General features: G+C 38.7%; 1 protein-coding gene across 3 annotated transcripts in view; it reads right to left on the bottom strand.

The window, feature by feature from the left end:
- Positions 1–13,110, bottom strand: part of ST18 (suppression of tumorigenicity 18, zinc finger) — a 318,440-nt gene that overhangs the window by 103,374 nt on the left and 201,956 nt on the right. For all 3 annotated transcript variants that reach the window (XM_011937607.1, XM_011937608.1, XM_011937609.1), the window contains one exon: positions 11,461–11,491. In XM_011937607.1, coding sequence (XP_011792997.1) covers positions 11,461–11,491 — 31 coding nt within the window. The remainder of the gene's footprint in view (positions 1–11,460; positions 11,492–13,110) is intronic.

The raw sequence follows: 13,110 nt of genomic DNA, 5'->3' as shown, positions 1-13,110 counted from the left end.
GGAGTGAATCTTACATGAGGAAGAACAGAGGCAAGAAAGCCTGTGAGAAGGTGCTGACAGTGACTGGAGTGAGCTGTGATGGCTTAGGGGCCTGGTGACAGCAGCACAGGTGGTGAGAAATGGTCAGATTCATTTTGAAGTTAGAGCCATCAGGATATTTGGACAGACTGGATGCAGAGTCTGAAGAGGAGAGTCGAGGATGCCTCCAAGACTTTTGAATGTCCCCATTTACTGACATGGGAAGATGATGGGTATATCATTTTATGGCAGAAGATAAGGATTTTAATTTTGAATACTTATCAGAGATCCATTTGCAGATGCTGTCTACACAGTTGGTTATATGAGTCTGACATTCAGGAAAGAGAGAAGTGCTAGGGATGGAAAATTATGGACATGCAAATGTATTGAAAGCCCCACGGAGATCACCAAAAGATCACCACCAAAGAGGATCAAGGATGCACCTTGGGGAATACAGTGTCAGAGACTGGGGTGTTGAGGAACCAGCAAGGAGACCTGAGAAGATACAGTCTGAGAGGTAGAGGAAACCAGGGAGGTTGCAGTGTTGGGAAGCCAAGTTTCTTTGACAATGGCCAGGGTTGTGTGAGCCTTCCAGCCCTTCCTTGAAGAACGCAGAGCTTGCTGATCCTCCAGGACAGACTGTAGGCTCTGGGTTGGCTTCCAAAGACCAGGAGGATGGCCCTTAGGGGCTTGGGAGAATTACCTTGAGCACTTTGAGGAGTCTAGGAGTCTACTTCACTCTATTCTCACAGGGGCAATCTGGAAGAACAGAATTTACCCTGAGCCTCAACACTGGGGCAAAGGCAAAGAGAACGCCCCCAGGGGCATGTTACAACATTTCCCTATGCAGGGTTCACTCCCCTGCCCTGATTTTGCAGGAGACCCTAGAAGAACATTCCCCACCCCAGTTTTGAGAACCACCCCCAGGCTAGCCTCCCAGAGTAGTTCCTGTGCCTCAGGCAGAGAACCACAGTGAGAATCCTTTAAACAAAACAAAACAAAACAAAAAACCCGCTGTTCAGATGCAACTCTTGGTCCCAATCTACCTCGTCCATGCTCGGCTGCTCAGCTTTCAATCTCGTCTAAGCGTTCCTGGGTTCTGGCTGTCACTTTGCTTTCTGGCTCGGCAGTCTGAGACCACGCCCGTCCTCAGACTCCCTGGGCTGACCCCTTCCTACAAGCAGGTCAGGAATGGGCGGTGGGCACATTGTTTCCAGTTTTATTTTCTCTTCCCAGTTGAAAATGACCAAATGAAACCAAGTGAGACATTGGCAGAATTAAGAACATCTCCTTTGTATGTCTGATACTTTGATAAAATACACTTATAAAGGAAGACCCTTATTGATTGTAGAAAAATGAACTAGAAACGATTAAACAGAATAGGCTGATTTGTAGTTGAGGGGCCAATGGAAACTGCTGGCTAAACAGCCTTGGTTTTAAAGGGGCCAGAACTAGATTGTTACGCGGGTAGGGCTCAGGTGTTCTTATCACAATAAAATAAAATTTTCTTAAAAATATAAGTGAAGGGATAGAATTAGGGAAAGAACTTACGAACTTGGAAGGAAAGAAGTTGTAGTCACTTTAAAGACAGTTGTAGAGAATCAACATGTTAAATAGAAATGCCTTTTTCATGAATTACGAGCTACATTATTTATTCTCAAAACAAACAAGGGTAGATAATGTAAAATAAAATATTTCTCCAGTAACATCCTGTATGAGGCCTACACTGGTAAATAAAACAGATTTTTTTGTCTTCAAAAAGTAGTCAGTATATTAAAAAGGCAGAATTATATATGATAAAGTTTTGTTTTTTAAAAAATATAGTTTTTTCCTTTTTTATTGTCTCCCCAAAGAAATTGTAAAGCCGAAGGCAGATAATCTGCTTTCTTCTTCTGAATGGGTAGACAGACGGATGAGTGAATGACAAAAATAGCTACAATTCAAAGTAATAAGTGTTTTGAAACAGATAAGTAAAGAAGTGCTTGGGGAACACAATGGGAAAAAGTCTTAGTCTGGGAGGTCATGGGGACACCTCATGGAGAAGGTGGTGTCAGTCTTGAGCCTGAAAGAATGAGTACAAATTCCATACGTCAAAAGACTAAGGAAAGAATTATGTCAGGCATGGCCTAGAACAGAGTTGAGATGGAAAGAACGTTTTCTAACATGAAAAATTAGAAGTAGTGTTAGATGTAGGATTTTCTCAGAAAATAAGACGGTGATGATATTGAAAAAACAAAATTTGTTGGTGGGAAGGGGGATAAAAATAATGATTTTCTCCTACAGGGAGAAGAAACTAAATGAGAAGAAAAATGACGCAAGCAAAAAACCCAAATGTAAAGGTAGCAAAGGAGAATATCAAAGATAAAAATGAACTCACAAGATACAGCTGAATACATCAAGAGGCTAAACATACAGGGATAGATAATGTAAAATAAAATATTTCTCAAGTAACATCATGTATGAGGCCTACACTGGTAAATAAAATAGATTCCTTGTCTTCAAAAAGTAGGCAGTACATTAAAAAGTCAGAATTAGGTATGATAAATTAAAACTTTTTTTAAAGGTATGTTTTGAGATGGAGGGGGCAGGGGGAACTGTAACACCAGGGCTCAAAGTGCTATATGCAAAAAGTTTCATTAGTCAAGAAGGCAGCAAGGCTTGGTCTTTGAACACTTTTCCAAGGTCACACAGCTAGTCCGGGAAAACAGCCCCGGAACCCAGGGCTGCTCTTAACCCAGTGTTCCTTCCACTACAAAAACTCTCGGCTTTTCTGCCAACCTTCATACCATAGAATTTGACAAACTGGTCAAATTCTAGGCGAGGGTTTACAGTAGAGTTTTGAGAATTTGCCCATTGAGACGAAATATTGGAAACCAGAGCACATGATATTTGGATTGTAGGGAGTTCATTTGTCAACATTATGGGACACATTTTATTTCAGTTCACATTTTAAGCAGCAAAAAAATTTACAAGGTGTCAGAAACATTATGTTTGCAAGCATATAATATAATTAAAATGAGACCTCAAATAGGTATAGTTTACTTAAAAGATAGCAAGAAAGGAAGTATTCTGCCTGATGATTAAAGTTCATGCATTTCTTCAAGTAGGACCGGGGAGAAACGAGATATGCAGTCAAATAATTTTGCTTGCATTGGAGGTGCTGAAGAGTGCATGAGGTTGAGAAGATTTGGAACAAAGAGAGCCAACGACCTGTGCAGTGCCTGAGCAAGTCCAAAGGAGCCTTAGCAATTTAGTTTCTAAATTACCAAAGCTGCAAGGGAGCTGTGTGACAGACATATGGAATTTGACAGAGACTTCAGATTCTGTCAGAGACATGTAATGAGATACTCTGAGAACACAATCTAGGTGGTTATAGAGTCATCTGTGGAAGCATATAAAATAGCATCTTAAAAGTTTCCATCCTTAAACTCTGATTTCTGATACATGATGAATGTTTAAGGAAGATCTGGTTGATTTCAAACACTTCTAAGAGATAAAAACAAAGATAGACCAAGGGTTGTGCATTTTGCCACACTACTGTCAAGATTTGGACATTTGTTCTGTATTCTGCTGCTTTTCTTCAAATAGAAATGCAAACAATGATTAACATTCCCCAAGAATTCATAGATCAAGAAAATACCAAAGAAACCCAGACTTTTGACTTTTCAGCCAACCTTCATACCACTAAAAATTAGCAATGGTGAGAAGAGTTTTTCTAAGTAATTAGTAAAGTTCAACCTATGGTCTCTGTGATGTGTGCCTCTCAAACTTCCAAACATCCGTTAATTTCTTATAAATCTCGTTAAAAGGCCAGAGAGAGCCTTGGAGTCTGCATTTCTAGTGAGCCTCCAGGGGATGCCATGGTTCTGAGCCGGCAGGTTCTGGGGGCACCTCTAAGTCCCAAGCTGGATGTGATCTTCTCTCACCCTCAACAATGCTGTTACATAACACCCTGGGTTTGTTACCAATGCTGTGAATTGCATATCCACTGCAACATCTAATACTGTGCTAGAGCACAAGAACAAGTATCAAAGGAAATATTCATGCCTCAGTCAAGAGTGGCAAATTCTGCTGTGTAAAAGTATTTATGTTACAAGAAAAGAAAAGCTAAATGGATGAAAAAATTGTCTCTGTAGGTAAGCTCTGACAACACAAAAGCAGCAATGCAAGTCAATCCCCACATGCAGCTTGCAGTGGTGATATTTTGCCACAGTTTTAGAAGATGTCTGATTTTTAGAGATGTTAGTGCCTTAGACTCTCAAATCCTGTAATCTATTGGTTGACAGAGGCCACCAATATCCTTGTGATAATATTTGAATGTAGAGAAAAACAAGCAAAGAAAACGAAGCACATTTTCCTGCTCTTACTTTGTTTCTGAGTCTCTTAACTCTATGGACATTTATTCGTTAGCTCCATAGTATTTTTCTAAAATACAGATATTAAGATTTAAAGTACACCTTAGACAAGCTGGGGAGTGCTCTGTCCTGTGTAATCACCATTTTATATATATATATATACACACACACACTATGCTTTATTACAGTGTGTTGGTTGGTATAATCACAGTTATATATATTATGTACTATGTAATTTATGTAATAATATATATATTTGATTACATACATGTAATAAAAACTGGAAAAAACATAACTATTTAGTCCTTTGTGGTTAGGCTACTATGAAGGAAGAGGATTCCACTTTTAGTCCATTTGTAAATGACTATTACAGGCCTCAGGTGTAGGTTAAGTGACTCACACCCCCCATACTGCAAAATCAGCCTTGGAAGTACAAGGCCCTTGATAGGTCATCGCTTGGGAGATGGTATTTCAAAAGAAAAAACAAATAAAATGGATGTATATTTGAGTCATTCCTAGATATTTTAACATCTACTTAAAATCACATAATTATCTCCTAGGAAACAATTTAGAAGGAAATGGTAGTGGTCTGCTTTTTAAAATTTTTTTGTAAATTTTGATTTTATTTGTATTTTATTTTTGATGGAGTCTCACTCTGTTGCCCAGGCTGCTGGAGTGCAGTGGTGCAATCTAGGCTCAGTGCAACCTCCGCCTCCTGGGTTCAAGCAATTCTCCTGCTTCAGCTTCCCGAGTAGATGGGATCACAGGTGCGTGCCACCACCCCTGACTAATTTTCATATTTTTAGTAGAGACAGGGTTTCGCTATGTTGGCCAAGCTGGTCTCAAACTCCTAACCTCAAGTGTTCCACCTGCCTTAGTCTCCCAAAGTGCTGGTATTACACGGATGAGCTACCATGCCCGGCCAGCAGTCTCTTTATAATTAGCAGTGCAGGGAATTATGAAGATGTGGCAGGGTTTGTGGGAAGGTTAGGATACTTTTCAGCTTGATATATTAATTTATTGATAAAATTTAAATGAACAGTCCCCCCAAGTATGGATGGTAAAGTGGCTTGCAGCAGCCTGCAGTGGAAGCAGACAATATCCCGCGGCTGCAGGGTGTGCGGGGTCTGGACTGGAGACGGGACCTGAGTCCTGTCTCTGGTTCAGTCGCTTCCCTGTCACAGGCCGGGTATAAAGCACTTAACTTCCATGAACTCCGCACATATGAGTAAATGCAGATAATGTCATTTGTCCTGACGATTTTACGGACTTGCTCTGTGGCTCCAACCAGACGCTGTGCACATTGTTCCAACAAATCATTCAGTGCCTACCTGTTGAGGTGTATTACCTTCAGCGCTAAATGCTAGAATAGGCTATGCAAATACATAAATATAAAAGAGTATTAGAGTTCCTCAGCTTTTCTTGTTAAACTACAAACTCTTTTTTGTTTTTATTCTTATTGAAAGTTTCCCCAATATATTTTAAGACACTTTTCTGCCCTAGTAAGAAGAGTACAGTAAACATAAAATTATCTCTGCAATGCTTCTGTTGGTGTGAGACCTCCAGCCTCATGTTCCACACGGAGCCCCTCCATCACAGAGAGGCACGGACAAGACCGATGTCGGGGTGGCTGAACCCTACAGATGACTCCCCCACACCCTGGAGGGACACTTCTCCCTTCTAAATTAATCCTTATCATCAGCTTCTTGGGTGATCAATCTCGAGTCCCTCTCAAAGTGGCTTATAGGTAAAAAGGGTTTTCTTGAAGGTGTTAGTTTCTTGGATTCTAATGTTCAGGTCTGTCCTAGTATTGAAAAAGATACATTGCCAACATGATATAGTAGTTATGCTATTAAATCTCTAAAACATGCATCGAGTCCCACTTTTGGAAATAATACCAAAAAAAGGAAAGAAGAGAGTTTCTCCCTTATTTTCTCTAATCTCATGATTAAAATGATTAATTTCCTTTTGCCTGGCTGATGGACTTATGGAACACTTACTATTAGAAATCAGTATCAGTTCACTTTTTTCTTTAGTTGTCACCTCCAGAAATCTTTATGTAATAAGTTCCAATAAAATTATGACAGCTAAAGGAAACTGAATTCTAAAAAAAACCTCCAAAATATTAAAGTATTTATTACTGATATAAAGACTATAGTGAATGAAATAAGATAAAAGAAAAACTAGAAAGCTATCTAGATCTGTAATTCATAACAATTTTCACATACTCATGAAATGTTATTGTTAAATCTATAACTAGGCCAGGCTTGGTGGCTCACACCTATAATCCCAGCACTTTGAGAGGCCAAGGCAAGAAGATTACTTGAGCTCAAGAGTTTGATGGAGACCAGTCTGAGCAACACAGTGAGAACCTCATCTGTACAGAAAATAAACAAAATGAGCCGGGTGTGGTGGTGCATGCCTGTAGTTCCAGCTACTCCAAAGACTGAGGTCGAAGGATTGCCTGAGCCCAGGAGGTTAAGGTTCCAATGAGCCAAGGTCACACTACTGTACTCCAGCCTGGGTGACAGAGTGAGACCCTGTCTCAAAATAAATAAATAAAATAAACCTATAATTTATTGATTAGAGAGCTCATAAAATATTTAACATTTTAAAACTTAGAGGAAAATGCCAAATGATAGGATTTTATATAAAGTAAGAAATTATGTAAAATAAAATAAAGAGAGAAACTTAAATTAAAACTTTCATTACCAAACTTAAGCTGACAAATTGGTACACAGCAAAAAGACCATGAATGCACAGAGAGATTTGACTCTAACATACTTTAGAGGCCTGAATTCATTTGTCTCTCTAAGTAGTCATATAGGAAAGTCATTTCAGGGGCTAGAATATGTTTTCCTAATTAGAGGAAGGGGGCTGGACTGGTGTAAAAACACTTTGCCAATGTAAGAGACAATTACCAATATTAGTAGATGCAATAGCATGAGGTTCAGACTAAGGATAATAGTAATAAAAGAAAAGCGCAGAGATAATGCAATGGTCATGATTTAGAAAGACACAGGAGAGCCTTCTCGACACCACCTGTAACCTGAATTGTGTTAGAGGAAAGACTGGAAATGCTAATAAGGAATATGATTAAAGGTGGGCCTGTGGTTATAAATTGCTTTTTTAATGGTGATGATAATAGCTGACATAGAGTATAATAAGTAGATGAGAATGTCAGTATCAATTTTATTAGTGCCATGAACAATACACAGTATATTTAAATTAGCTTTATTTGTATTAATACTTTGGTAAGTAGTCGCTCTAGAAGCAATAACATGTCCAATGCATTCTAAAAAGAAGAACCAAATAAAGTTGCCAGTGTTCTCTACAAAATAGCCATAACTTTTACGCTGGGGAAAACATGCCACATTTCCTAAGATACTCAGAATTCAGGCACACAGTTGTGCTGGATCACAACAAACCTGTGGAAAAAATTGGAAGAGGAATTGCAGGAAATGGACAAAAATGTAAAAGATGCTAAAAATATAAGCTTCCATATGAATCAGTACTTTTCCTCCAAGATCTACATAGAATAATAATTAAAATCTATGTCTGGGTCAACTTAAACTACTTAAGAAACAACTTGGGGCCGGGCGCAGTGGCTCATGCCTGTAATCCCAGCACTTTGGGAGGCTGAGGCAGGTGGATCCCGAGGTCAGGAAATTGAGACCATCCTGGCTCACACAGTGAAACCCCATCTCTACTAAAAATACAAAAAATTAGCCAGGCGTGGTGGCACACGCCTGTAGTACCAGCTACTCCAGAGGCTGAGGCAGGAGAATAGCTTGAACGTAGGAGGTGGAGGTTGCAGTGAACCGAGATTGTTCCACTGCAGTCCAGCCTGGGCAACACAGTGAGGCTCCACCAAAAACAGAAAGAAACAACTTGGGACCTTGCCTGTCTAAGCACGGTCATTCTGTTGAACAGAAATGATTATAAAATTTCAAATAATCACTTAGTGATTTTTATTAGCTGGGTCTTGTTAAAGAAAAATAGGTGATTTAATGATGTTTATAAATTTTCCCAGCAATTATCATCAGCTTTCTGAGTTACTCTAATAACAAATTAGTTAAAATGAAATAGCTGACAAAAAATAATCTTTAGAGAATTAGGAAAATAGAAACATTATTATCTTAAACTATATTATTTGTCCAAATTTAAGAAAACTAGGCTGTTTGAAAGATAAACCATAAGGGTTAAAAATATAGACTGTGAGAAATCTGTTGCTTACATCGCTTTTTGGTTTCTGCTCTAAACAGTATTAATTGTATGTGAGAGAAAGACTAGTCTGGTGGGTGAGAAGCTGGCCTTTGAGTCCGAAGTCTGGATTGCCTATCAGCTGTGTAGCCTTGGGTCATTTCCATAAATTATTTATTTTCACTTTATTCATCTGAAAATTGAAATATCAGAGTTTCTGCCTTATAAGGCTATCGGGAGGATTAAGTGAGATAATAGAGGTTAAGAAAGCCCAAGAGTGTCTGGCACATAGGACCCCAATAAATATTAGTTTATTGGCTGGGTGCAGTGGCTCATGCCTGTAATCCCAGCACTTTGGGAGGCCGAGATGGGCAGATCACCTGAGATCAGGAGTTTGAGACCAGTCTGACCAACATGGAGAAACCCCATCTCTACTAAAAATACAAAATTAACCCAGCATAGTGGCACACGCCTGTAATCCCAGCTATTCTAGAGACTGAGGCAGGAGAATCACTTGAACCCGGGAGGCGGAGGTTGTAGTGAACCCAGATCATGCCATTGCACTCCAGCTTGGGCAACAAGAGCAAAACTCCATCTCAATATATATATATATACATATATATATATATACACATACATATATATATATAACATTATTATTAATGCTACTGACATGCTCAAATAGTAATTTCTATTTCTCCACATAGAGCACAGTAAACATTTCTTCCCACTAATTTGCTTCTCTCTGCTAATGCCTTTTTCTCTATGAATTATGTTTTTCTTCTTAGGCCAATGTGCACACGTTAATTCCTTAAAGATTATCTTGTATGAAAGTTGCCTTCAAGAAACATCACTAAAATTAAGGTCTTTTTTTCTCTAAATGGCTTGATTCCTTTAAAAGGCTCTGGTGTCCCTCACCATGTAAGTGGCCTCATGTCCACGGGCACACCGATTCTACAACAAGAACCAAGAAACCATTCCAGGGACTCCCCCACTTGGAGCACTGGGTCATTTTAAACTTCTCTTGAACATTCTACAGGAGATATAAAGAAAGGCTCCAGAAAGATAAGAATTTTAAATAAGAGCAAATTCTAAAGGCAATAATTTAAATGAGCAAGGTTATTCAACAGTTTAATCCTGTCCAAATGTAGGGGTACACTTTATGTCCTGTTCTTATCAAAAGACTTTCAAAATTAAAATTCTTAAGCTGGGTGCAGTGGCTCACTCCTGTTAATCCCAGAGCTTTGGGAAGCCAAGGTGGGAGGAACGCTTGAGCCCAGGAGTTTGAGACCAGTCTAGGCAACATAGCAAGACACTGTCTCTACTAAAAATACAAAAATTAGCCAGGTGTGGTGGCACACACCTGTACTCCCAGCTACTCAAGAGGCTGAGGCAGGAGGATTGCCTGAGCCCAGGAGTTTGAGGTTGCAGTGAACCGTGATCGCACCACTGCACTCCAGCCTGAGAGACAGAGTGAGATCCTGTTTGAGATCATGTCTCAAAAAAATAAATATATAAAAATAAAATAAAATTCGTAAGACAAAATTGATTACACAGGTAGGGCCATGGATTCCCTACTGAAAAATTCCACAGAGAAGAGCATCTGCATGAATTCTAACAGATAAGTGTTTCGCTACATAAATGAACCAAGGCTATGAGAGAGATCATAAGCCACATGGAAGCAACAGTGACAGCCTGTGTTTTAGGGGAATCACAAGCTCAGTTGCCTGGAGAAAGAACTGTGTAAATTGCATACCTTACAAAGTTTAAGTGTATTAGACACTGTTACACATCCTCCATTTTTCAAACATTTCCCTGAGGAACAAATACAGACCATTGCTGTTTCGGGAAAGGTGGACTAAATAGTGGATTTGGGACTTCCTAGGTTGTCAATAGCACATGCAGATAAATGTACAGAGCAATTATCTTGTTCCTGACAGAAAATGTGTCATCTGCATGTGTTTCTTCCTAAAAAAAATACTTTCTTTTGACTACACCTTGACAAAGACTCTGAAAGAAAATCTAATTAGAATTTATCCTGGAAAATATGTTAGGGTGGAATTTTCACAATATTGCCTAGGTGTAGTAGCAACAATATCTGTGATGAAAATGCATGAACCCACTCAAAAAAACTATTGGTCACACTATGTTCCCATGTTTAGTTTAAAAAATTAGTTACACAATGGAATCATCTAATAATAATAATAATAATAATTATTATTATTATTTTGAGATGGAGTCTCACTCTGTCACCCAGGCTGGAGTGCAATGGTGTGATCTCGGCTCACTGCAACCTCCACTTCCCGGGTTCAAGCAATTCTCCTGCCTCAGCCTCCTGAGTCACTGGGACTATAGGTTCACGCCGCCATGCCCGGCTAATTTTTTGTATTTTAGTAGTATCGGGGTTTCACTGTGTTGCCCAGGCTGTTCTGGAACTCCTCAGCTCAGGAAATCTGCTCACCTCGGCCTGGAATCATCTAATTATTTAATGCAAGAAGTGGATAACTTAGGATCTGGGTTATCCATCAGTCAGGTTCATGGATAACAGCTCAGCTCTTCCCTGACCATCAATGTGAAATCCAACCGCATGCAAGGTGTGCACAAAGGGAGCACACTCTTGATGAAGAAAAGTGGGCTACCACTCACATTACAGCAAAACGTTGTTTTGTTATGTCATTAATACAATAGATTGAGTTGTTCAGGATCAAGTATCAGTACAGTTATTCTCTTCTGCCTTCCTGGTGCATACACAGCGTCTGGATGGAAAAAGCCCTTTAGCCAATTCCTTCTGTTAAAACAAGTATTCTGAGGCTTCAGAAGTACAAATTATTCAAATAATCAAAGCCCATTAATGTGAAAAAAAGTAATACAGGGCAAATCTTACCTGAGCTCCTGGATTAGCGAATCCATTGGCACTGTTGACAAAATCAGAAGAAAAAGAAGACTCAATCAGTTGATAATTTTCAAAACTGTATAATGGAAACTTTTCACCCACCTAGAGGTAATGACCAACAAGTTTCTCACTGGGTGAGTTTATCTTTTCTTGCTCTGGTTCTTTGGAGATGAGAGGACAGATAGATATGGCCCAGAATAGTCAGACTGTGGGTTGAGTACCTTGGTAATCATAGATTGGATTTTCCAGGTACCTGTTCTTAAAGATTCATTGAAAATTCACAGGAGCACAAATGACTCAGATTATTTTTAAAATACATTTTATGTTTAGTAGAAAATTATTCAAAAGGAATCTCAAGATTATATTTTTATTAATATTAAACACATATTCAAATAAAACTGGTAAAACTTTACTAAATAAATATGTCCCATGCTTTTACTCGTAAACTTCCTCCATACAGAAAGGGGAGGATGAGCTTCAGCCATGGTAGTATCACCAACCTTTTAAAAATGAAGAACTTATGGGAAAAACAGCTTTGATTTTTCTGACTGAAATGATGGGAACTAAAGAAGTTCATGTTTATAAATACCTGCCTACACAAGGATAAGCAGCATATTGAGCGAGACAACAGGTGGTTTTAAAGATTACTCATGCCTCACGAGAAACAGTTGTTTCATTTCTAGAAGAACATTTTGGCTCTATTAAGGGTGTTCATGCCTGTGCCAGAGGAATTTAAAGTCCAAAAGGAATTGCAAATTTTAAAAAACCCACATTTTAAAAGTATGACAGAGTAGTGTGCTTTTAGAAGTCAAAAGAAGAAATTCAAATAATCCAAATACACACTCTAGCATGCTGATATTTATGGCAGGCATAAACTTATTCCAAATAATGGGTCAAATTGCTTTTCTTAAGCTGGTATCCTATTGAGAAGTTTGCTCCATAAAAAAGCTATTGTTTAGAAATACTACATTCCAAATATTAGGATATATAATGTGGTTACTTTAAAAGTAATATAAAGTAAGACTGGAAAATAATACAGTATAAAATTTCTGTTTAGGTAGAAAAAAGTCTCATGAGCACAACATTATTCTGCATTTTGGTTACCATGGTTAATGATAACCATGGTTACATTTTAACTGAAAAAATTTATCCTTGAATTCATTAAAAATTTTGGGATTCTGGACTTTGCTCAAAGAGGAATTAACTACCTTGACTGTATATACAAATATACAGATAATGAAAGCATTCCATTTGATCAGCCACTGTCAACTGTACTTCTCAACACCCTTCTAAAGAGCTGCAGGGTTACGGCTTTGCCGCAGCTCTTCCTCTGTGAGGTGGACTCCAAGGAGGGTGGGGTGGGGTGGGTAGGGAACAGCTATCTGAGTGTTTTCAGAGGCTGTGGTGAACCTAGAGTTTTCCACTTAGAATTAAGGGTCACAAAAATATAGCCAATTATAATAAAATTTATTTTCCTTAAGGGCTATTATTGCCAGTCAATCCTGTTTTCCAGATGTTTATATCATCAAGGGCCTGTTTATATTTCAATATTACATTACCATCTGTTGGTTACAAAAAGAGAGGGATAACCAGCAAGTTAAACCTTCCAAACATCAGAGCTGCTGGAAATTCCCAGCAGAG

This window comes from Colobus angolensis, unplaced genomic scaffold (assembly GCF_000951035.1).
Source record: "Colobus angolensis palliatus isolate OR3802 unplaced genomic scaffold, Cang.pa_1.0 Scaffold166, whole genome shotgun sequence".
NCBI classification, from domain to species: Eukaryota; Metazoa; Chordata; class Mammalia; order Primates; family Cercopithecidae; genus Colobus; species Colobus angolensis.
Note: the sequence above shows the minus strand (reverse complement) of the source record. Positions and strands in the feature narration are given on the sequence as shown.